The sequence below is a fragment of the Phialemonium atrogriseum genome (genome assembly GCF_030411735.1).
Source record: "Phialemonium atrogriseum strain 8032-3 unplaced genomic scaffold QBC33scaffold_9, whole genome shotgun sequence".
NCBI lineage: Eukaryota > Fungi > Ascomycota > Sordariomycetes > Cephalothecales > Cephalothecaceae > Phialemonium > Phialemonium atrogriseum.
In genome coordinates this window covers 150,378-165,858 of record NW_026848146.1, presented here as the reverse complement: position 1 = coordinate 165,858, position 15,481 = coordinate 150,378, and the positions used below count along the sequence as shown (strand labels likewise).

Here is a 15,481-nt window from a genome sequence, read left to right as displayed (position 1 = left end):
GCCCCGCCCCCCCGCCGGCCCCCGCCCCCCCCCCCCCCCCCCCCCCCCCCCCCCCCCCCCCCCCCCCCCCAAGTGAGTGAGAGGGAGATAGATGCCCTCCAGTAAGTAGGTACGGCCTGGCCTGGCATATACATCTGGAGACTGATGGATCGTCTTTGTATACCCATGGCTAAACGGAAACGCAATGTACATGGATTACACTCCTCCTCCTCCACCCTCCCCTCCGTGCAAGAAAGAGAATCCCCGTCAAGTTGACTCGTTCCGGCATCACAGTTCATATGTGCGCCAGACCGAGAGATCCCAGACTAGACCCTCATCTGCCTCCAACCCCCATCCAACTGCCCATCAACATCAAGACAGTGTCCCCCTCAATCCTCGTCCCCGTCATTCTCCCCCATCATCGCATGGCTTTCCCCTCCCACCATCACGAAAGGTCTTCTTGTTCGCTTAGTGCTTATTGGCAACCTCGTCCTCCTCCTCGTCGACGAGCCAGTCCTCGACGGCGGCGGGGGGCTTTCCGGCGTCGGCGCCCTCCTGGCCCTCGACCTCGACGGCCATGCTCTCGTACTCCTTGAGGCTCGAGGCCAGGTCCGCCTCCTCGGGCGACGCGGGCGTCTTGGGCTCGCTGAAGGTCGCGACCTGCCCGATGGCGTCCGAGTCCTTGATCGGCGCCGCCTTGTGCGCCTTGAGCTCCTTGAGGTAGAGCTCCTGGACGAAGTCGGCTGCGAAGAGGGGCACGGTTAGCGGGGCGGCCGGGCGGGCGGAAAACTGGGATATTGAGAAGGGGGGGTAGACAAGGTCGTGGGAAGGGGGGAAGGGGAGGCAGAGGAGTGGAGAGGAGCGAGGAGCGACAAGTGGTTTAGGGGGGTTGGGCTAGCAGGAATCCTCATCAAACTCCCAGATGAACCAAGAATTGGTATCTCGAGGAGCGAGTTCGTGGATCCGACGCTCTTGCCTTCTCCGACGCCAAGCTGATCATATCCCCCGACACACATCGTCCACTCCTGCAGCTGACCCCCCACCCCCGGCCCCAGCCACAGAGAAAAGTATCGAGATTGTAGACGTACCTCGTCGCGAAACTGTCGGGGCGATGAATGTTCTCATCGGGATCTGGACCGCATTGCGGGTGGCTAGTCTGGAGACGGCCGAGAAGGCCTTCCGAGCGCTCTGGAGTGGGGACCACGTTAGCGATTCAGTTGGCACGCTGCGGCGGGGAGGAAATCTCCATCGGTAAAGGGACGTGGATATCATACCGAAACTCTAGAGAGGGGGGTGAGCATTTTGGAGGTATGCGTGGTGCTCAATTGGACGCGGGGAACAGGAGAGGTCGATGGGTAATCGTTTGAGAGGTTTTCAAAAGTTCACCCGGCTACATCGGCGGCTGGAATGCCTCATCCCGGCTAGGGAGACCCCAGGCGCTGGGCAAAGGAGCCAAAAACGTACCCGGTCACGTGATACACGGCTAACTCCTCCAGGCCCCCATATGTGAATATCTTCACCTGCAAATTGCATGCTTCACTTCTTTTTGTGTGTTTAACGGACCACTTTTTGAATCCAATCTACCTATTCCCTAATGTCCAGAACTGCTTCTAATCTTTCTGTATCCCAGCCTTCCATCTCAGTTCCGTTTTAGGTCCCATCGAGCCGTTCTAGACAGCTATTGCTGGTTGTTACCAAAGTTAAGTCTAAGCATTCCCAGAAACAGTGAAAACAGTGACCAGCCATATCAATAAGCACACCTACCGAGCTCCACCATTGATCTCAAGTATCAGGATGATTCATCTGTCGCTGATGCCCTCCGTCCCTCCCCGAACTCCTTGTTTCCGTGTCGGGAAGCCTGGTTCCTCTTAAGGACCTTGATGAAGATATAGAATAGGAACATGACGGCCGCCACGACGCTGTACGTAATGACGAAGGTGTTGCTGGAACTTGCAAGTTGCAAGCCGAGCCCACCGTTGATGACGCCGAGGAGCATCATCACCCGGCCAAACCAGATGTGGGCGTAGCTGACGAGACCTCGCGACTCGTGGTTGACGTAGTATCGGTGGTGCAGATAGCCCAGTACTGGCTGGAGCAAGAAGGCACATACGACAACAGTGCCCAAGATGGTGTGCCCTTGCTTAAAGAGCTGTGGGATCAAAAAAGTCAGCGAACGTGCTATTGTGTCGCGGACGCTCCACGGCGAGAAAGACTCTGGGAGGGAGAATGCTTACCATCTTGCCGACCAATGCGGAGCGGACACCAAGTCCAAAACCGGCCCACATGAGTATAAAGCCGAGCATTTGGAAGGCGGCGTGAACGCGCCACTTTCCAAGCAAGGGCATGAGCAGGGAGCCAAAGGGGTAGAGAATCACCACGACAATCGCCATGATGACTCCATGAGCAAGCATGATGGCATTGTTCTCCTTATTATCTGAGGTGACTGTAACGCCGCCGCCCGACGACCCCGAGTCCGAGTCTGGATCTGAATCGCGGTCACCGTTCGACGAACCCGACCCTGACCCTGAACCGCTACCGCCGCTTGGTGAGCCCGAGTTGGGTCCTGAGTCGCTCCCGCTACCGCTAACGGCGCTGTGGAAAAAGGGATTCTTGTCGCTGCTAAGGGTTGCCTTCGTCAAATCGAGCTGGAATTCCACAGTGTCGTCGTGGACGCTGAGCTGCTGGCTCAAGCTGGTCGTGCTAAAGGAGGGCCCAGACTTCCATGCGGCGATCCAGTTGCTCTTGGTGTCGGTGATAGACAACTTGCCGCCTCCGGCCAAGGACTCGCAGTTGGCACAGGCCACATTGGCGGTCATGGTTCGGCCGTCGCTGCTGACGCCACTGCCGGCAAGAAGAGTCAACTTGGCGGCCGAGGCGCTGGTGTCCAGTCTCGGGGGCACGTGGCGAGTGCCTTGTCGAGGGGAGAGGGTCACGTTGCCCTTGCCGTCCTCGTACATGATGAACATATATGAGTCGGCCATGTCCGTCCCAGGGCCCATCGCGACCCATTGAGCCGACGTTGGCGCCGTGATCTGGAAATAGATGTTGCCAGACCCCGCCGAGGCTGAGGAGGACGGCACGCCTACGCTGAAGCACACGCCGTTCCCGCTACCTGGACAGTATCTGATTGGTGATCCAGTAGCGACGCCTGCGGCTGTACAGACCCAAGGGGAAAGTAATGTCAGCCATGCTACAAGGAAGCGTTGACGCCCAGCTGGGCTCGGGTCGCGGCGAGGGAGAGCAGGACAGCACTTACACAAAACCGCGGCTATGGCCACGAGAGGCTTGGGGAAAACTACCATGCTGTCGTGTTGGTTCGCCTGTCCGGTCTTCCTGACTGATAGGGGATAGTTCCAGAGGGAAGGATGCGTAATGGGGAGATCAACTAATCAAGATGGGGGGAGTAAGAGAGTCGACCGAAGAAGATGCTGAGGATCGATATACGGCGGCAGTCACGATCGAGTGCCGGTAAGAAGGTGCCTATGCAGAATAGGTACCTAGGTATGCAGGTTATTTCGTCTGCGCGTCGACTGTACGCAGGGAGTCGATATCCTCCCTCAACAAATGGGCCAAGGAAAATGGTAAAGGGCCAGAAAGGGTTTGGAAAGGATATGCCGAGAGAGAGGTGCGGAATTTAAAGGAATCGCACGAACGTTAAAGTGTTGATATGGCAAAGGCTAACTGCTGGCAACCTGCAGGCTCGACGCCGAGATCTGAACTCACAAGGGACCCTTGCCTCTAACTAACTAGAGACTGGCGACGGTGCCATTGTTTTGCCCGCTGGAAGAGAGTACATGGCGTGGTGACCGGGTCCGGCAAAGTCAGTCCTACCGATGGACAGGATCGACGAACAGATCTCCATTCCTCATGATCAACTCGGCCAATACGGAGTATATGGCGATTGTACGGGTAGTTATTCCCCGTCTACCGCAGTACACCATCAAGAAAAACCAGTGGGCACAGCCACCATCTTCCCGCGCACGGTACATGTGCAGTCCTGGGGAGAAGGTTACTGGGGGGCCAGATAGAGTTGCTGGGCTGATATTTGTCTCTGCAACCACCGACCAGTTATCGTCGAGGGAATTCCAATGGGCTGTGGTGGCCAAGGCGCAACCTATCTCCGGGGGGAAAGTTCGACCCAGCGAGGTAGGTACCTAACTGTCGCCCCTTGCAAGGTTAGCTGAGTACCTAATTTTCGTCAGTTGCAAAGCCTATCACTTATGAACACCGATGGTTTTGTCGCGGTTAAAGTCTAACGATGACTCGATGGACGTATTCATGAACTGTGTTCATGGACGGTTCTCTCTTCGCTGTCTCACATCTTGGCCCAATCCGGAGAGAGCCCAAGAGTAGGTAGGTACCTTTGTAGGTACGCTAGTTTACGGGTTCCGAGGACAGCACGCCTGGCGGTCCGGATTGTGCAAGTCCCGTTCCCAGAAGCCACAAACATTACGCGTCCGTCCAGTAGCCACAGGGACGAGCGAAAAGTGTGAGCCAAGACGTGTATGCCATACGTGAATGGTTACTTTGCTCCGTCTCGGCGCGCGGCTGAGGGCAAGCGTGCTTACACATGTAAGCTCCCCGCCGCCACTGGTTCCGCGGGTGAGGCTCTGGGGTACTGTCTATGTAGGTGGGTAGGTACCTGGTAGGGTTAAGACATGAAGGGATGGCGCGGGGCGTTTCGGTTCCGGACTTCTCCATGGTCTAGAACACATTTCAGACCGCGCATTTCCTGTTACATGGCTTGGGACAGGGTTCCAGCTTTCTGGTTTCCTATAGGGCAGGGAGGAAGGTGGCCACGGTGGCTTATCAAAATCGTAGGGCATGCCATAACTGCCTGATCGGACTGGCTGTCCGTTACTGTCCATATCATCGAGTCTGTCATCGACATATACGAGGTATTTTGCCTGTGATATTTTGGACGCCTCAGCAGCTTGAAGATTCAAGATGGGAATCCGACGTTCCCCAGCGACTTCGTTGCTTCCATGCAATCATTGTATTGGCGGAATATCTAATACGCTCCGGCTCTGGACATTGAGCCAAGGGGCTTTCTAGGTTAAAAGACTGCTTGATACCTCTATTGGTAGTTGCTCTAGAGGATTGCTTTTTCGCAACTGAACCGACATGAATGCCTTCACTCCTCGACTCTCCCTCTATAAGAAGTAAATATTCTAGTCCCACCGACATGACTGCAAGGACTCGGCAACAACGCAACCGCCGGCTTGAAAAACGAAAGAAAAAAAAAGGTTCAACATCTATACCATCATGGCAAACGCTCCGGAATTGAAAATCCACACGGTCACAGGCATCAGACCTTTGCTGCAAGTCTGAAACCGTCACCCTCCAGGAGGCTCCTCGAAGCGACGAAGCTGAAGCCACCGAACGGGTTGTCCTTGTCGTCGGTCGGATTGAGAGAGCCCCACGGGTCGTCGAATCGCGAGATAAGCGGGCTCAAGCTCAATTCCGTGAACTCGGGCGCGAAGTTCTCGGCAAGTTCTGGGTCGGTGATCATAGGCTGGATTGGCGGTTCGAGCTCGCGCGCGGCCAGCTTCTTCCAGTCGATCTTCCGGAAGAACCGGTGCTTCTTGATGATGGCCATGTCCTTTGGCATGGTGCCTCCCAGGCGCTTGCGAGGATCTTTGCGCAACAGACGCGTCAGGAGATCCTTCGCGTCAGGGCCCAGGAAGTACGGCAAGATCAGCTTCTGCTTGACAATGTTTTCCTGGATCTTAGCATGGTTCTGGCCACGGAACGGGGGGTTGCCGGTCAACAGGTCGTAGAGCAGGGCACCAAACGACCACCAGTCCACTGCCTTGCCGTACTTCTGACCAAGAATTACTTCGGGTGCCATGTACTCGACCGTGCCGAGCATAGAGTTACAGTTCTCGTTGTCGACAGCAACCTTGGACAGTCCGAAATCGGTGAGGAGTAGGTGTCCCTCTGCGTCGAGAAGGCAGTTCTCCGGCTTGAGGTCCCGGTACACGACACCAAGATTGTCGTGGAGGTGAGAGAGGGCGAGAGCCATCTCGGCCATGTAGAACGCGGCTGTTGACTCGGTGAACATTTTCTCCGTGCTGAGGTGGGTGAAGAGCTCTCCGCCCTGCCCGTACTCGAGTATCAAGTAGAGCTTCTCCTGGTCCTGGAAGGCGTAGAACAGCTTGACCACAAACGGGTGCCGGTTGACGCTCTCGAGCACCTGTCGTTCGGTCTTCGTCTGTTCAATAAGCTTCTTATGCACGACGAGCGAAGCTTTCTTGAACTGTTTCTGCGCATACAGGCGTCCCGTGCTGCGCTGCTTGACGAGCAGGACTGTCCCATATGTCCCCTTTCCGAGGCAGCGCAGTGGCTCGAAGTTGTCGGCAGTTATCTTCTGGCGGGGTTGGACCAGACCTCCTTCGACAGCATCTGCGACCATGCAGCCACCACAGCCTCGGCCCACGGTTCGGCCATGTATGTTCTCGCTGACGAAATCGCTCTCAAGGTTGACCTCGTAGCTGGTAGATCCCACGGAAGCCGTCTCGTCGCTGCTGTGACTCTCGTTAGGGGCGTTGCTGTTGCTCCGCGCAGTGTCGCGGCTATCGCTGCGCGTCAAGGAGCTCGCGCGCGATGAAGCCGCAGTAGTATCGAGGCTGAAGGGTTCGAGCTGCTTCCGCAGCTTGCCAATCCCACTGGCGCAAGGGGATGGGGCAGCTTTCAGGACCGGGCTGCAGTTCGTGCTGACCACATCGTCGATGATGCGCGTAGCCCCGTTCTCATGCCCTCTCTTGGCCGGGGTGTGTCCACGAAACCGGGGGGTGGGACAGTAGTCGGAGTCCTCGTCGCCAGAAGTTACTGGTGTTCGCTGAAAGCCACGCACCGTGGTAAGTGCGGGAGCCGCCGGGCCCATCAACATAACGTGGTGTGGCAATTATGGGCGGTGAGGTATTCACTCTGTCTCGCTGCGGTGACTTGGCTTCCAAAATGCGCGAACCGTTCAAGGCTCGCCCCGGCGGCGCTCGGCGTCGCAGCGTGGCTCGGACAGGTCTTTCCGGTTCAGTCTGTGATGGCTTGTGATAATTCGCATCTGATACTTGAAGAAGGAAGAAGAATTCGAGTTATGGTCGTAGATATAGTTGGTTCTGTTATGCATTGAAGGCACTATATTCGGTTTGGTTGGTCTCTGGTTCGTATGAAGGTAATCGGAGAAGGTTCACCTTGGGAGGGAGGGAGTTGTCATGGAGGAGAAAGTTAGAAGGGAGAGGCGAAGAAACGAGGTTAAATTTGAAGGCTAGGCAAATTTATTTTTGGGCTTGGCAATGGCAACCGCTTGTTGGACGCCCTGTTCTCAGCCTCTCAGCAGGCCGCCTTATGGCACCTGCACTACCTGGGGAAGTGGGTTACGGCTGGAACCGGAAAGCCAGGGCCGCCCCCCAAGCAAATGAATCCCTGTCCCTAATTTCCAGCTGGCACACCTTATACCTCATATTTATTGCCTAACAACTCCATATACATTAAAAACCAGGGCAATTCTGAAATGGAGAGGCCGGGCTCTCTCCAAGGACTTGGTACCCAACTACGCCCTTTCCAGACGTGTTGGGCAAGAGCAATGAGCCCAACCCCGTACACCCAGCTTGATCTTGTAACTCTTGTCAAGATCCGTTCCTTGCCATTCTACGTGTTCCTGCGCATGGTTGTCAACTACTAGTGTAGTACCCAACGCGCCACGTTCAGCTGCGTCGTCGGCGCGAACTTTGAGCTTCAGAACCCTAATGCGGTTGAGTTCCGCCCGTCCATCGAGTCTTGACTGCCTCGGATAACAAGGTTAACATATTTCTCGGCAGACGACCGGTCGCCACGACGGAACAGTGAAGCTTTGGGGCAGAAATGATTCAGAGCCTATTTAGAGACCACCTGTCATACGGTAGGGATTCATGAGTCTGCTCCATGGTATTTCTGATTTGATATTGCCAACCAGGTTGTACTGTACATGCAACAGTGGGATCCAGTCTGGACCACGTGACTATTGCCAAGCCTTTTGGCTTAGAGAAAAGCACGAGCCACTTCCTGATAGTGGGCGATAAGTTCCAACTCCCTTCCAGCTTCCTTTGAAAGAGGTTCCTCTGATCGCCTTCTTCCTCCGAACATCTACACCAGCATTACCCTCGAGGACTACTTTGATTTCCTCAATGCGCAAAATCCTTGCGCGATAGTTTTAACCAGGACTACAGGGGAGGGGAGAGTCGCGATCACCACCACGTCGCACATAATCATGTCGACAGTCGACAGATACCGGCCTCCTCGGGAGGGCTATCAACCTCCATCGCTACCGCCAAAGCCTCCTCCTGTCGAGCGTCTCTCAAAATCACCATCACGGAGACGTGATATTCCCCCTGCAGTGCCATCTCCACCGACACATAGCTCGAGAACATCGCCGCCTCGACCACAGTCGCGTAGGAGCGCGCCCTCACCAGCACAAGCACAATCGAGTCCACTTGCACCGAAATCCCCTCGCGCAAACCAGTGGTTCTTCACCCCAGACGAGGTTCTGAGCACGCCAAGCATCATAGATGGATTGTCGCCGACTGAAGAACGGTTACGAAGAGCAAAGGGCGTCAACTTCATCTATCAGGCGGGAATCCTACTCGACCTGCCCCAAATCACCCTCTGGGTTGCCGCAGTATTCTTCCATCGGTTCTATATGCGCTTCAGCATGGTCGAGGAGAAATCCGGCATCCATCATTACGTGAGTCTATATTGTCTACTTTATGAATCGCGACAACAGAATACCGTGGCTACCTATGTTCAGCCTTCCCTCGCCCTTTTGGTGACTAGCAATGGCATTGAATAAGCGACTCGAAATCTACATGCTGACTCCGGCTCTCCGATCAGAACATTGCCGCAACTTCGCTATTCCTCGCAAACAAGACCGAGGAGAATTGCCGGAAGACTAAGGATCTCATCATTGCCGTTGCGAAAGTGGCACAAAAGAATTCGAAACTCATCATCGATGAACAGAGCAAGGAGTACTGGCGTTGGCGAGACAGCATTCTGACCTACGAGGAACTGATGCTCGAGACACTGACGTTCGATCTCATGGTCGATAACCCTTACCAGCGCCTCTTCGACCACCTTCGGCGCCTGAACCTGGCCCACAATAAACGCATTCGAGAGGCGGCCTGGTCGTTTTGCAACGACGCGTGCCTGACGGCATTGCCACTACTGATGGGGGCGCGTGATTTGTCCATCAGTGCCATCTTCTTTGCGACATCTGTTACGCAGGAGAAGGTCGACGATGTGGACGGTGAGGCGTGGTGGAAATCGCTCAGGGCGAACGAGGATCTGGTGATCAAGGCTGTGGACATCATGGCGGACTTCTACACGGAGAACCCTCTGCGCAAGCAGCTCTCCACCTACCCTGGCTCACCTGTGTTCAGCCTCGAGAGCACTAGGCGGAGCGGAGAGGCGATGAGCCACACGGAGGCTGAGTCCAGCCATAACGGCACCCCCATGGGGACGGACCGAGGCGCGCAAAGCCCTGGAGCCCGAGTTAATGGGAAGGCGGCCCGTGACAACGAGGCTCCAAATAGCGAGGCTCCGCACAGGGAGGCCCCTAAGGGGGAAGCCGGCCACGAGGCGAGTTCCGCAACCGACCAGGAGAGCGTTAGAGGCGACTCGGATGTTGCTCTGAAGGCAGCCGCCAATAATCTAAGCGTCCACGAGGGACGACCGAACGGGAGTGACATCCGTTCTCCAGGGATGAAACGCAGTCATCTTGATCTCGAGCAAGAGTCCGATGGCGGCGGGCAATCGAAGCGGATGCGGACCGAGGATGAGGATGATGAGGATGAAGGGGAGATTCACTAAGCACGGAGCGTCTCACAGGTTCGTTTTTATTCAGCCCTGTTCTTTTCCTTTCGACCTTGTCTCCTCTACGGCGGGTCCGGCGTTCGAGGGGCACGACTCTTCGAGAGCAGGCTTGGCTGGGATTGTGGTCTTTTCCCGGCTTATGCCAGAATGTACACTTACGGCGCGAAGCGTTTATTTGCGCACGTAACCGCGAACCACGGAGGTTTTGTGTAACTTGTAGGCCTCATGGCACTACCACGGCATCAGAGCGGCGTTGGCGCGAGCAGTTGTGATGCCGAGATTTAGTTCTAGGTTTAACAGGACTTAAAAAGACAACGCTGGATATCTATCTCACGGCGGGACAAAAAAAATAATGAGATCTAACCAATCCCCAGCCCATTCGGCATCTATATGCGCCCGTCCAAAAAGCTCGGTTTAATCAAGCCCCTCCTAAGCCCCCGAACCCCGTTCCTGACGCCGACCTTGTCGTCCAGGAAGTCCACCAGGTCGCACATGTTGGTGCACGCCCCCATGGCCACCCTCTCGCGCCTACTCAGCAGGGCGCCCTTGTCCGGGCCCATGCCCGGCCCGCACATCTCGGTCAGGTGGTGCACGACCAGCTTGTGCGGCAGCGGGCTCCGCGCCACGTTGGCCATGAACATCTCCACCGCCTCCCAGGAGCAGGATGCGTGCCCTGCGAACAGGGCCGGGTTGGCTAGGAGGGCCCGGGCGGACATCAGCCCGGCTAGCTTGGGGAGGTTCCTGAGCTTGGTCCCTGTCTCTGCTTCTGGGTCCCGGGGCTCTTGATTGGGGCCGTCGGGGGTGATGTTTGCAGTCTGCGTGGTTGCTGCTGTCGGATGGAGGGGGGACGAGAAGGGAAGCGCGTTCAGGGCGAAGACGTCGCCCGAGAGGAGAATGGGCACCTTATCACCAAAGGTTGAGGTCAATATCTCGAGAGCCTCGAGGTTGATGGGCAGAGTCGAGGGGGTTGACCTCGTCCTCGGATGGATGGTGAGGAAGTCTATATGCCTGTCATGCTCTGGACCAAGGACCGTGTTTATGAAATCCATCGTCTTCCTGTTGGGAGGTGTCAGTTGCTCCGGCATCTGGGACCCAGAAAAGAAAAGGGGGAGGGGCGGGGGGGGTGGTTCGCCCTCACCTCAGGTCGTGGTGGACACGAATCTTGACGCTCACGCTCCGGCCCGTGGGGCTATCCATATCCTTCTCCTTCCCGACGCCCCACCCGTCCTGCCTTAGCCGCTGCCTCGTCTCGATCACCATGTCGCGGACGAGCTCGCGCTTCTCCATGAGCGCGGCGCCCAGGCTCTCGGCGCAGGCCCAGGACTGCGGGCAGCCGCAGTTCAGGTCGACGCCGCCGACGTACGGCGCGACCAGGGACGACGCCCGAGACAGCTCCTGCGCGGAGCTGGCTCCGAACTGCACGATGGTCGGCGGCTGGTTGCCGGCGGTTGAGATTGTGAAATCTTTGGAAGCACGAGGAGGCATTAGGGCAAGGGTTCGCTCCGCTTGAAACGAGCAGGAGAAGGCGAGGATCCTTACCGCTCTCTCGGGCAAAATGGCTCCGGTTGAATTCTCTGGCGAGGATCATGGGCGTCCAACAGAGGTCGACGCCGTACGAGTACACCGTCTGACGAAATGCAAGCTGTCTGACTTGTCAAGCCTTCTCATCTTGAGAAATAGGAGAGAGCGCGCGGCTCGGCGAGAGAGGAACCAAGTGGACTCGCGTGAAGAAGAGGCTACCTGCCTTGCTGTATCGGACCATGGGGGCACAGGCATATAGGAACCTGCCCTGGCTCTTGGCCAGGTCAAAGACCTTCAGGGGGCTTTGCGAAGGAGAGACAGATGAGTCAGTGAACGAACGGTAAGGAAAAAGAGGCATCAAGCAGGCTGGAAAGCCTGCGACGGGTCCGCCGAAATAATGAGATATTGGGCTTGACCTACTGTATAATATCGGATTCCATTACATGTCGTCTTCCGATGAACTGATTATTTTATGTTTCTTGGATAGCTGGGTAGCTTATGAGTTGAACTTTTCGACCCTTGGGTACCTAGATCGGGATGCCCATTGATTTGAAAACCTCACCGCCTTCCTAATTAGTCCAGGCCTCAGCTATTGGGCAGAATATTTGGCACAGTCTCCGAGGCAAGGATGCTGAGCAATCAAGGGGCACAGGGGCACACCAACCAGCAGCACGGGAATGAAGCCAGCGACAGGTCATCCCTGGTATTTGTTACGATGGCGACTCAGGCCCAGCCAGACTCAAAGCAGGTCAGGAGATGCAAGAAATAGGGCCGAATTTTGTTACGATTTAGAAGATTCTAGCCACCATCCAAGCTAGGTCAGGCCGTTCTGAGGTCACCCAGAGATATATACGTAGGTAGGTAACTAACTGTTGGCCTGTTGCGCGAAACAGAATATCTACTCCGGTTGGTAGCGCACAGCTCTCACCTGCTTACCATTCTCGGTTACCTTAGGGGCAGGGAGGTTTCGAGAAGGTCGGGAACGGGCTGGTGCTGGCGAAGCATCTAGAAGGGTGTCAGTTCAGATGCGCACCTTGTCAAGGTATGTGCCGCGGAGATGGCTTACCCTCCGTACATCTTCCCGCACTCGTTGATATAGTCGGCGCAAATAGTGGGCACTCCAGTGGGCACGTCGGTGACAATCACCGGGTTCGTGGTGGTTGTGATCGTCGGACAGGGCGGCGGAGTGAAGGTTGGCCATGGTGTGCAGTCAGGGAAGCAGCTTGACCCGATGTTAGTGGTGCCTTCACTTGACGGCCCCCTTTTAACACATCTTACCCTCCATAGGTTTGGCCACATTCGTTGACCCCATCCCAACAGACAGTCCGAGTGCTGCAATCATCCCCAGTTGTTATTGGGGTTACCGGTGGCGGCACACCACAGGTGGGGGTCGGTTTCGTCGTGGTGGTTGCCTCGGTACACGGTGGAGGAGACGGCTTGAGAGCGGTGTTACACTCATCATAGCATCTGGCAGTATGTCAATGACCATAAAGGTGCAGTATCTCCTATTGATTTTGTACTTACCCGCCGTATTTCACCCCACATGTGTTGATGGCGTCAACACAGATTGTCCGCGGCTCGCAGCTCTCCCGAGGAGCGGGCACAGCGGCTGCAACGCCAAGAAGAAGAACCAACGAGTACAACATAGGAGCGGATGGCGCCATGTTTTAACGATCACGAGTGGTTTTATCACAATAAGTGTACCGAAACAACCTTATCTGGAAGCTGGACGGAATAGCGGTGGTACCTACCACACCCAGACAGAGGTGTACAGCTTGAACCTTTATACAAAGTTTTCCCTCATTGTGGGAAGCGCGCCGTATTCACGTTGTATTGATGACGGGCAAGGGGGCGTCGTATCAGCCCCGATTTGCACAGATTGCAATGTACCTCGTACCCGTATATGGGAGACCAGTGGACTGCCAAGACGGACGTCCAATCACCATAGAGTACTACGAAGCTGAATGTCGATTATGTCTAGAAATAGGTTAGAAAAACCTGTGTTGCTTGGGGCGAGGTACCATGATTTCCCCGGATCCTTCGAAGGAGGGTGGACGGGAGAAAGGGACGCAAGGGGAAACACGACCTTACATATCACTACTACGCTCCCACAAGGGGCCGATCTGCCATCCTTCTACCAAAATGGGCATCGGAGAGCCAATAAGATCGATGCAGTTCCGAATCTCGCGACTGCTCCAACTATTGCTGTCCCGGGAACATGAATTCGGCCGGACCTCATCCCGTATAGTGGAAAGATTCGTTGCAGCCTCCTTCCCCATCGTGTGGTTCATGCGGTTGCGATCGGCTTTGCCATCAGGGACACTGCAGCGATGGCGGTTCTCCGGTCCGCTCTCGATCGGATGATAGTGTTTCTTTTTTCGACTTCATCCCAGGTTTTGGAAGGTGATACCCTTTTTCATATCATCGCAATATTCTAGAACCACTTGAGGTCAGAAGTCTCTGGAATTGGCTCTGCACGATAGACAAGCTAGCACCGTGTGTAGCACCAGGCTGGCGATGTGATTCGACTGCTAATTTGTTCCTTTCGGTATCATCAACCAGGCGCAGGGGAATTCGACTGCTAAATTTAGGTCGTGGGGGAGCCTTGTGGGATCGCTAGACATTATCTGATTGCGGAAGAATGCAACCGGCTACAGTGTCGTATCCGCCTTAATATCCTAATATACCGGTAAAGTGGCCAAGACAGCAGGGGCGAAGTTGTGCAAGACGCAAACACAAGAAACACAGGTCTGGATTGACAAAAAAAAACATCGCCGAGCCATATGACGATAGTCACGTCACCTACCAGTTCGACAGGAAGAGCCCGCCTATTTCCGGCCATGCCAGAACTTGGAGGGAAAGGATAAAGACATAAAAGACACCATGGGATCCCCCCTGAGAGAGGCAGCCCGTCGAGGAATACCCAGACAATCAATAGCCTGCCACTCAACCATACAGCCAAACAACCAAACCTGATCCTCTATCCTGCAAGCAAATCCTTCTAAAAGAAGCTCCACCGAGTAATCGCCGTCATAACAAGCACCATGAAGTGGCAGACAGTGTCCCTCATCGCCTTCTCCGGCTCCGCAAGCCTTGCCAGCCCAATTAAGTCGACGGCCAGAAGTGGCGAGCTGGATATCTACACGTTGCGCATCTCGACGTAAGTGTCTCGCCCCGTCCTTGTTTGTGTGCCTCGTACCCCCTAAGCTTCGCCACACTTCGATCGGCGTGTCTCGCCGTATTCGCAGTTCCCGGTCTGTATACGGACGGGAAGGAGTGATATTGCCTGTTTTGGAAGCCCCTTGTTTCCCCAGCTCGGGCAGATCTGTACCACAGAGCCACAGCAAGCTGAAGAACCGTCCAACCGCGCAGAAAATCCAACAAGTCCCTCGACGGCAAGTACCTAGGCGAGAGCAACAGCACCATCGGCGTCTTCCATGGCTCGTCAGCGGTGCGCATCTACGCCGTGCCTGGCCGCAGCGAGGCCGGATCCAATCAGCTGGTCGAGCTGCACACGTACCCGATCGGCATCGTCGACCACGCCCTCGCCCTCAGCGGCGCCGGCGAGCAGCTCGACCTCGTCAACCTCGTCAACCCGGCCGCCACCACCAGCGCCGGCGGAGACGACACCTACGACTGGACCTCGTTCAGCCTCGACTCCCAGCCCCGCGACGCCGGGAAGCCGGCTAACTGCGTCGATTACTCCGCTGACAGGGCCGGTAGGTGGGTCGCCATCCCGGCCGGCAACGAGGACGAGTGGAGCGTCAAGTGGCAGGGTGGTAAGCTCCCCAGATTTCTTATCCCCTCCCCTCACCCAACCTCTTACCCAGCCCGGAATTTCTTCCTGCCTTCCGTGTGGAATTGAACGAGTTGGACTTGATACTGACGGATGACCATAGCGGATGGTATCTTCACTGCGGTGAACATGCCCATTGACATTGTGTATGAGAAGGTTGAGGTGTGAGGGCAGTTGGAGCCCCTGATGCCAGCAGCTAGGCCTCTGCTGTGCCATGTGTGACAGTGATGTCCCCTGGGAGGAGTGGGGGATGTTCGGGTGTTTGGACACGCTCTCTGACTGTTTACTTAAAATACCCGATTGCTTGGATTTCTTCAACAGGTATGAGAGGTTGACGAG

At 55.8% G+C, this 15,481-nt stretch overlaps 6 protein-coding genes across 6 annotated transcripts; 2 read left to right on the top strand and 4 right to left on the bottom strand.

The window, feature by feature from the left end:
• Positions 1-447: 447 nt before the first annotated feature.
• On the bottom strand, positions 448-3,281 carry QBC33DRAFT_577423 (uncharacterized protein; the record flags this gene model as incomplete). The annotated part of the gene is made up of 6 exons (XM_060430983.1): positions 448-722; positions 1,068-1,167; positions 1,856-2,128; positions 2,214-2,464; positions 2,561-3,091; positions 3,236-3,281. The coding sequence occupies 6 exons, from the start codon at positions 3,279-3,281 to the stop codon at positions 448-450; spliced, it is 1,476 nt and encodes a 491-aa protein (XP_060284570.1).
• Positions 3,282-4,897: 1,616 nt separating this feature from the next.
• QBC33DRAFT_534688 (kinase-like domain-containing protein) lies at positions 4,898-7,277 on the bottom strand. Its single transcript, XM_060427554.1, has one exon. It carries the CDS (start codon positions 6,869-6,871, stop codon positions 5,288-5,290), a length of 1,584 nt encoding a protein of 527 aa, XP_060284569.1. The 5' UTR covers positions 6,872-7,277; the 3' UTR covers positions 4,898-5,287.
• Positions 7,278-7,945: 668 nt separating this feature from the next.
• On the top strand, positions 7,946-10,017 carry QBC33DRAFT_372821 (cyclin-like protein). The gene is made up of 2 exons (XM_060424001.1): positions 7,946-8,701; positions 8,848-10,017. Exons 1-2 carry the CDS (start codon positions 8,228-8,230, stop codon positions 9,820-9,822), a joined length of 1,449 nt encoding a protein of 482 aa, XP_060284568.1. The 5' UTR covers positions 7,946-8,227; the 3' UTR covers positions 9,823-10,017.
• Positions 10,017-12,054, bottom strand: QBC33DRAFT_372868 (uncharacterized protein). Its single transcript, XM_060424002.1, has 6 exons — positions 12,011-12,054; positions 11,767-11,911; positions 11,570-11,648; positions 11,365-11,467; positions 10,964-11,288; positions 10,017-10,881 (listed from the first exon to the last, which is right to left on the bottom strand). Exons 2-6 carry the CDS (start codon positions 11,784-11,786, stop codon positions 10,212-10,214), a joined length of 1,197 nt encoding a protein of 398 aa, XP_060284567.1. The 5' UTR covers positions 11,787-11,911; positions 12,011-12,054; the 3' UTR covers positions 10,017-10,211.
• Positions 12,055-12,296: 242 nt separating this feature from the next.
• On the bottom strand, positions 12,297-13,010 carry QBC33DRAFT_557816 (uncharacterized protein; the record flags this gene model as incomplete). The annotated part of the gene is made up of 4 exons (XM_060429832.1): positions 12,297-12,351; positions 12,413-12,568; positions 12,625-12,813; positions 12,871-13,010. 4 exons carry the CDS (start codon positions 13,008-13,010, stop codon positions 12,297-12,299), a joined length of 540 nt encoding a protein of 179 aa, XP_060284566.1.
• Positions 13,011-14,390: 1,380 nt separating this feature from the next.
• On the top strand, positions 14,391-15,310 carry QBC33DRAFT_513967 (uncharacterized protein; the record flags this gene model as incomplete). Its single annotated transcript, XM_060426023.1, has 3 exons — positions 14,391-14,506; positions 14,719-15,125; positions 15,246-15,310. The coding sequence occupies 3 exons, from the start codon at positions 14,391-14,393 to the stop codon at positions 15,308-15,310; spliced, it is 588 nt and encodes a 195-aa protein (XP_060284565.1).
• Positions 15,311-15,481: the final 171 nt, after the last annotated feature.

What these genes read in the sequence shown, in the direction of transcription:
- QBC33DRAFT_372868 (XM_060424002.1), bottom strand. Translation starts at nt 11,786, where the DNA reads ATGGAATCCGATATTATACA. An exon ending in CCATTTTGCCCGAGAGAGCG is followed by an intron (nt 11,289 to 11,364) that starts GTAAGGATCCTC and finishes GTGCTTCCAAAG; the next exon opens with ATTTCACAATCTCAACCGCC. An exon ending in CGTGTCCACCACGACCTGAG is followed by an intron (nt 10,882 to 10,963) that starts GTGAGGGCGAAC and finishes ACCTCCCAACAG; the next exon opens with GAAGACGATGGATTTCATAA.
- QBC33DRAFT_372821 (XM_060424001.1), top strand. Translation starts at nt 8,228, where the DNA reads ATGTCGACAGTCGACAGATACCGGCCTCCTCGGGAGGGCTATCAACCT. An exon ending in AATCCGGCATCCATCATTAC is followed by an intron (nt 8,702 to 8,847) that starts GTGAGTCTATAT and finishes CTCTCCGATCAG; the next exon opens with AACATTGCCGCAACTTCGCT.
- QBC33DRAFT_534688 (XM_060427554.1), bottom strand. Translation starts at nt 6,871, where the DNA reads ATGTTGATGGGCCCGGCGGCTCCCGCACTTACCACGGTGCGTGGCTTT.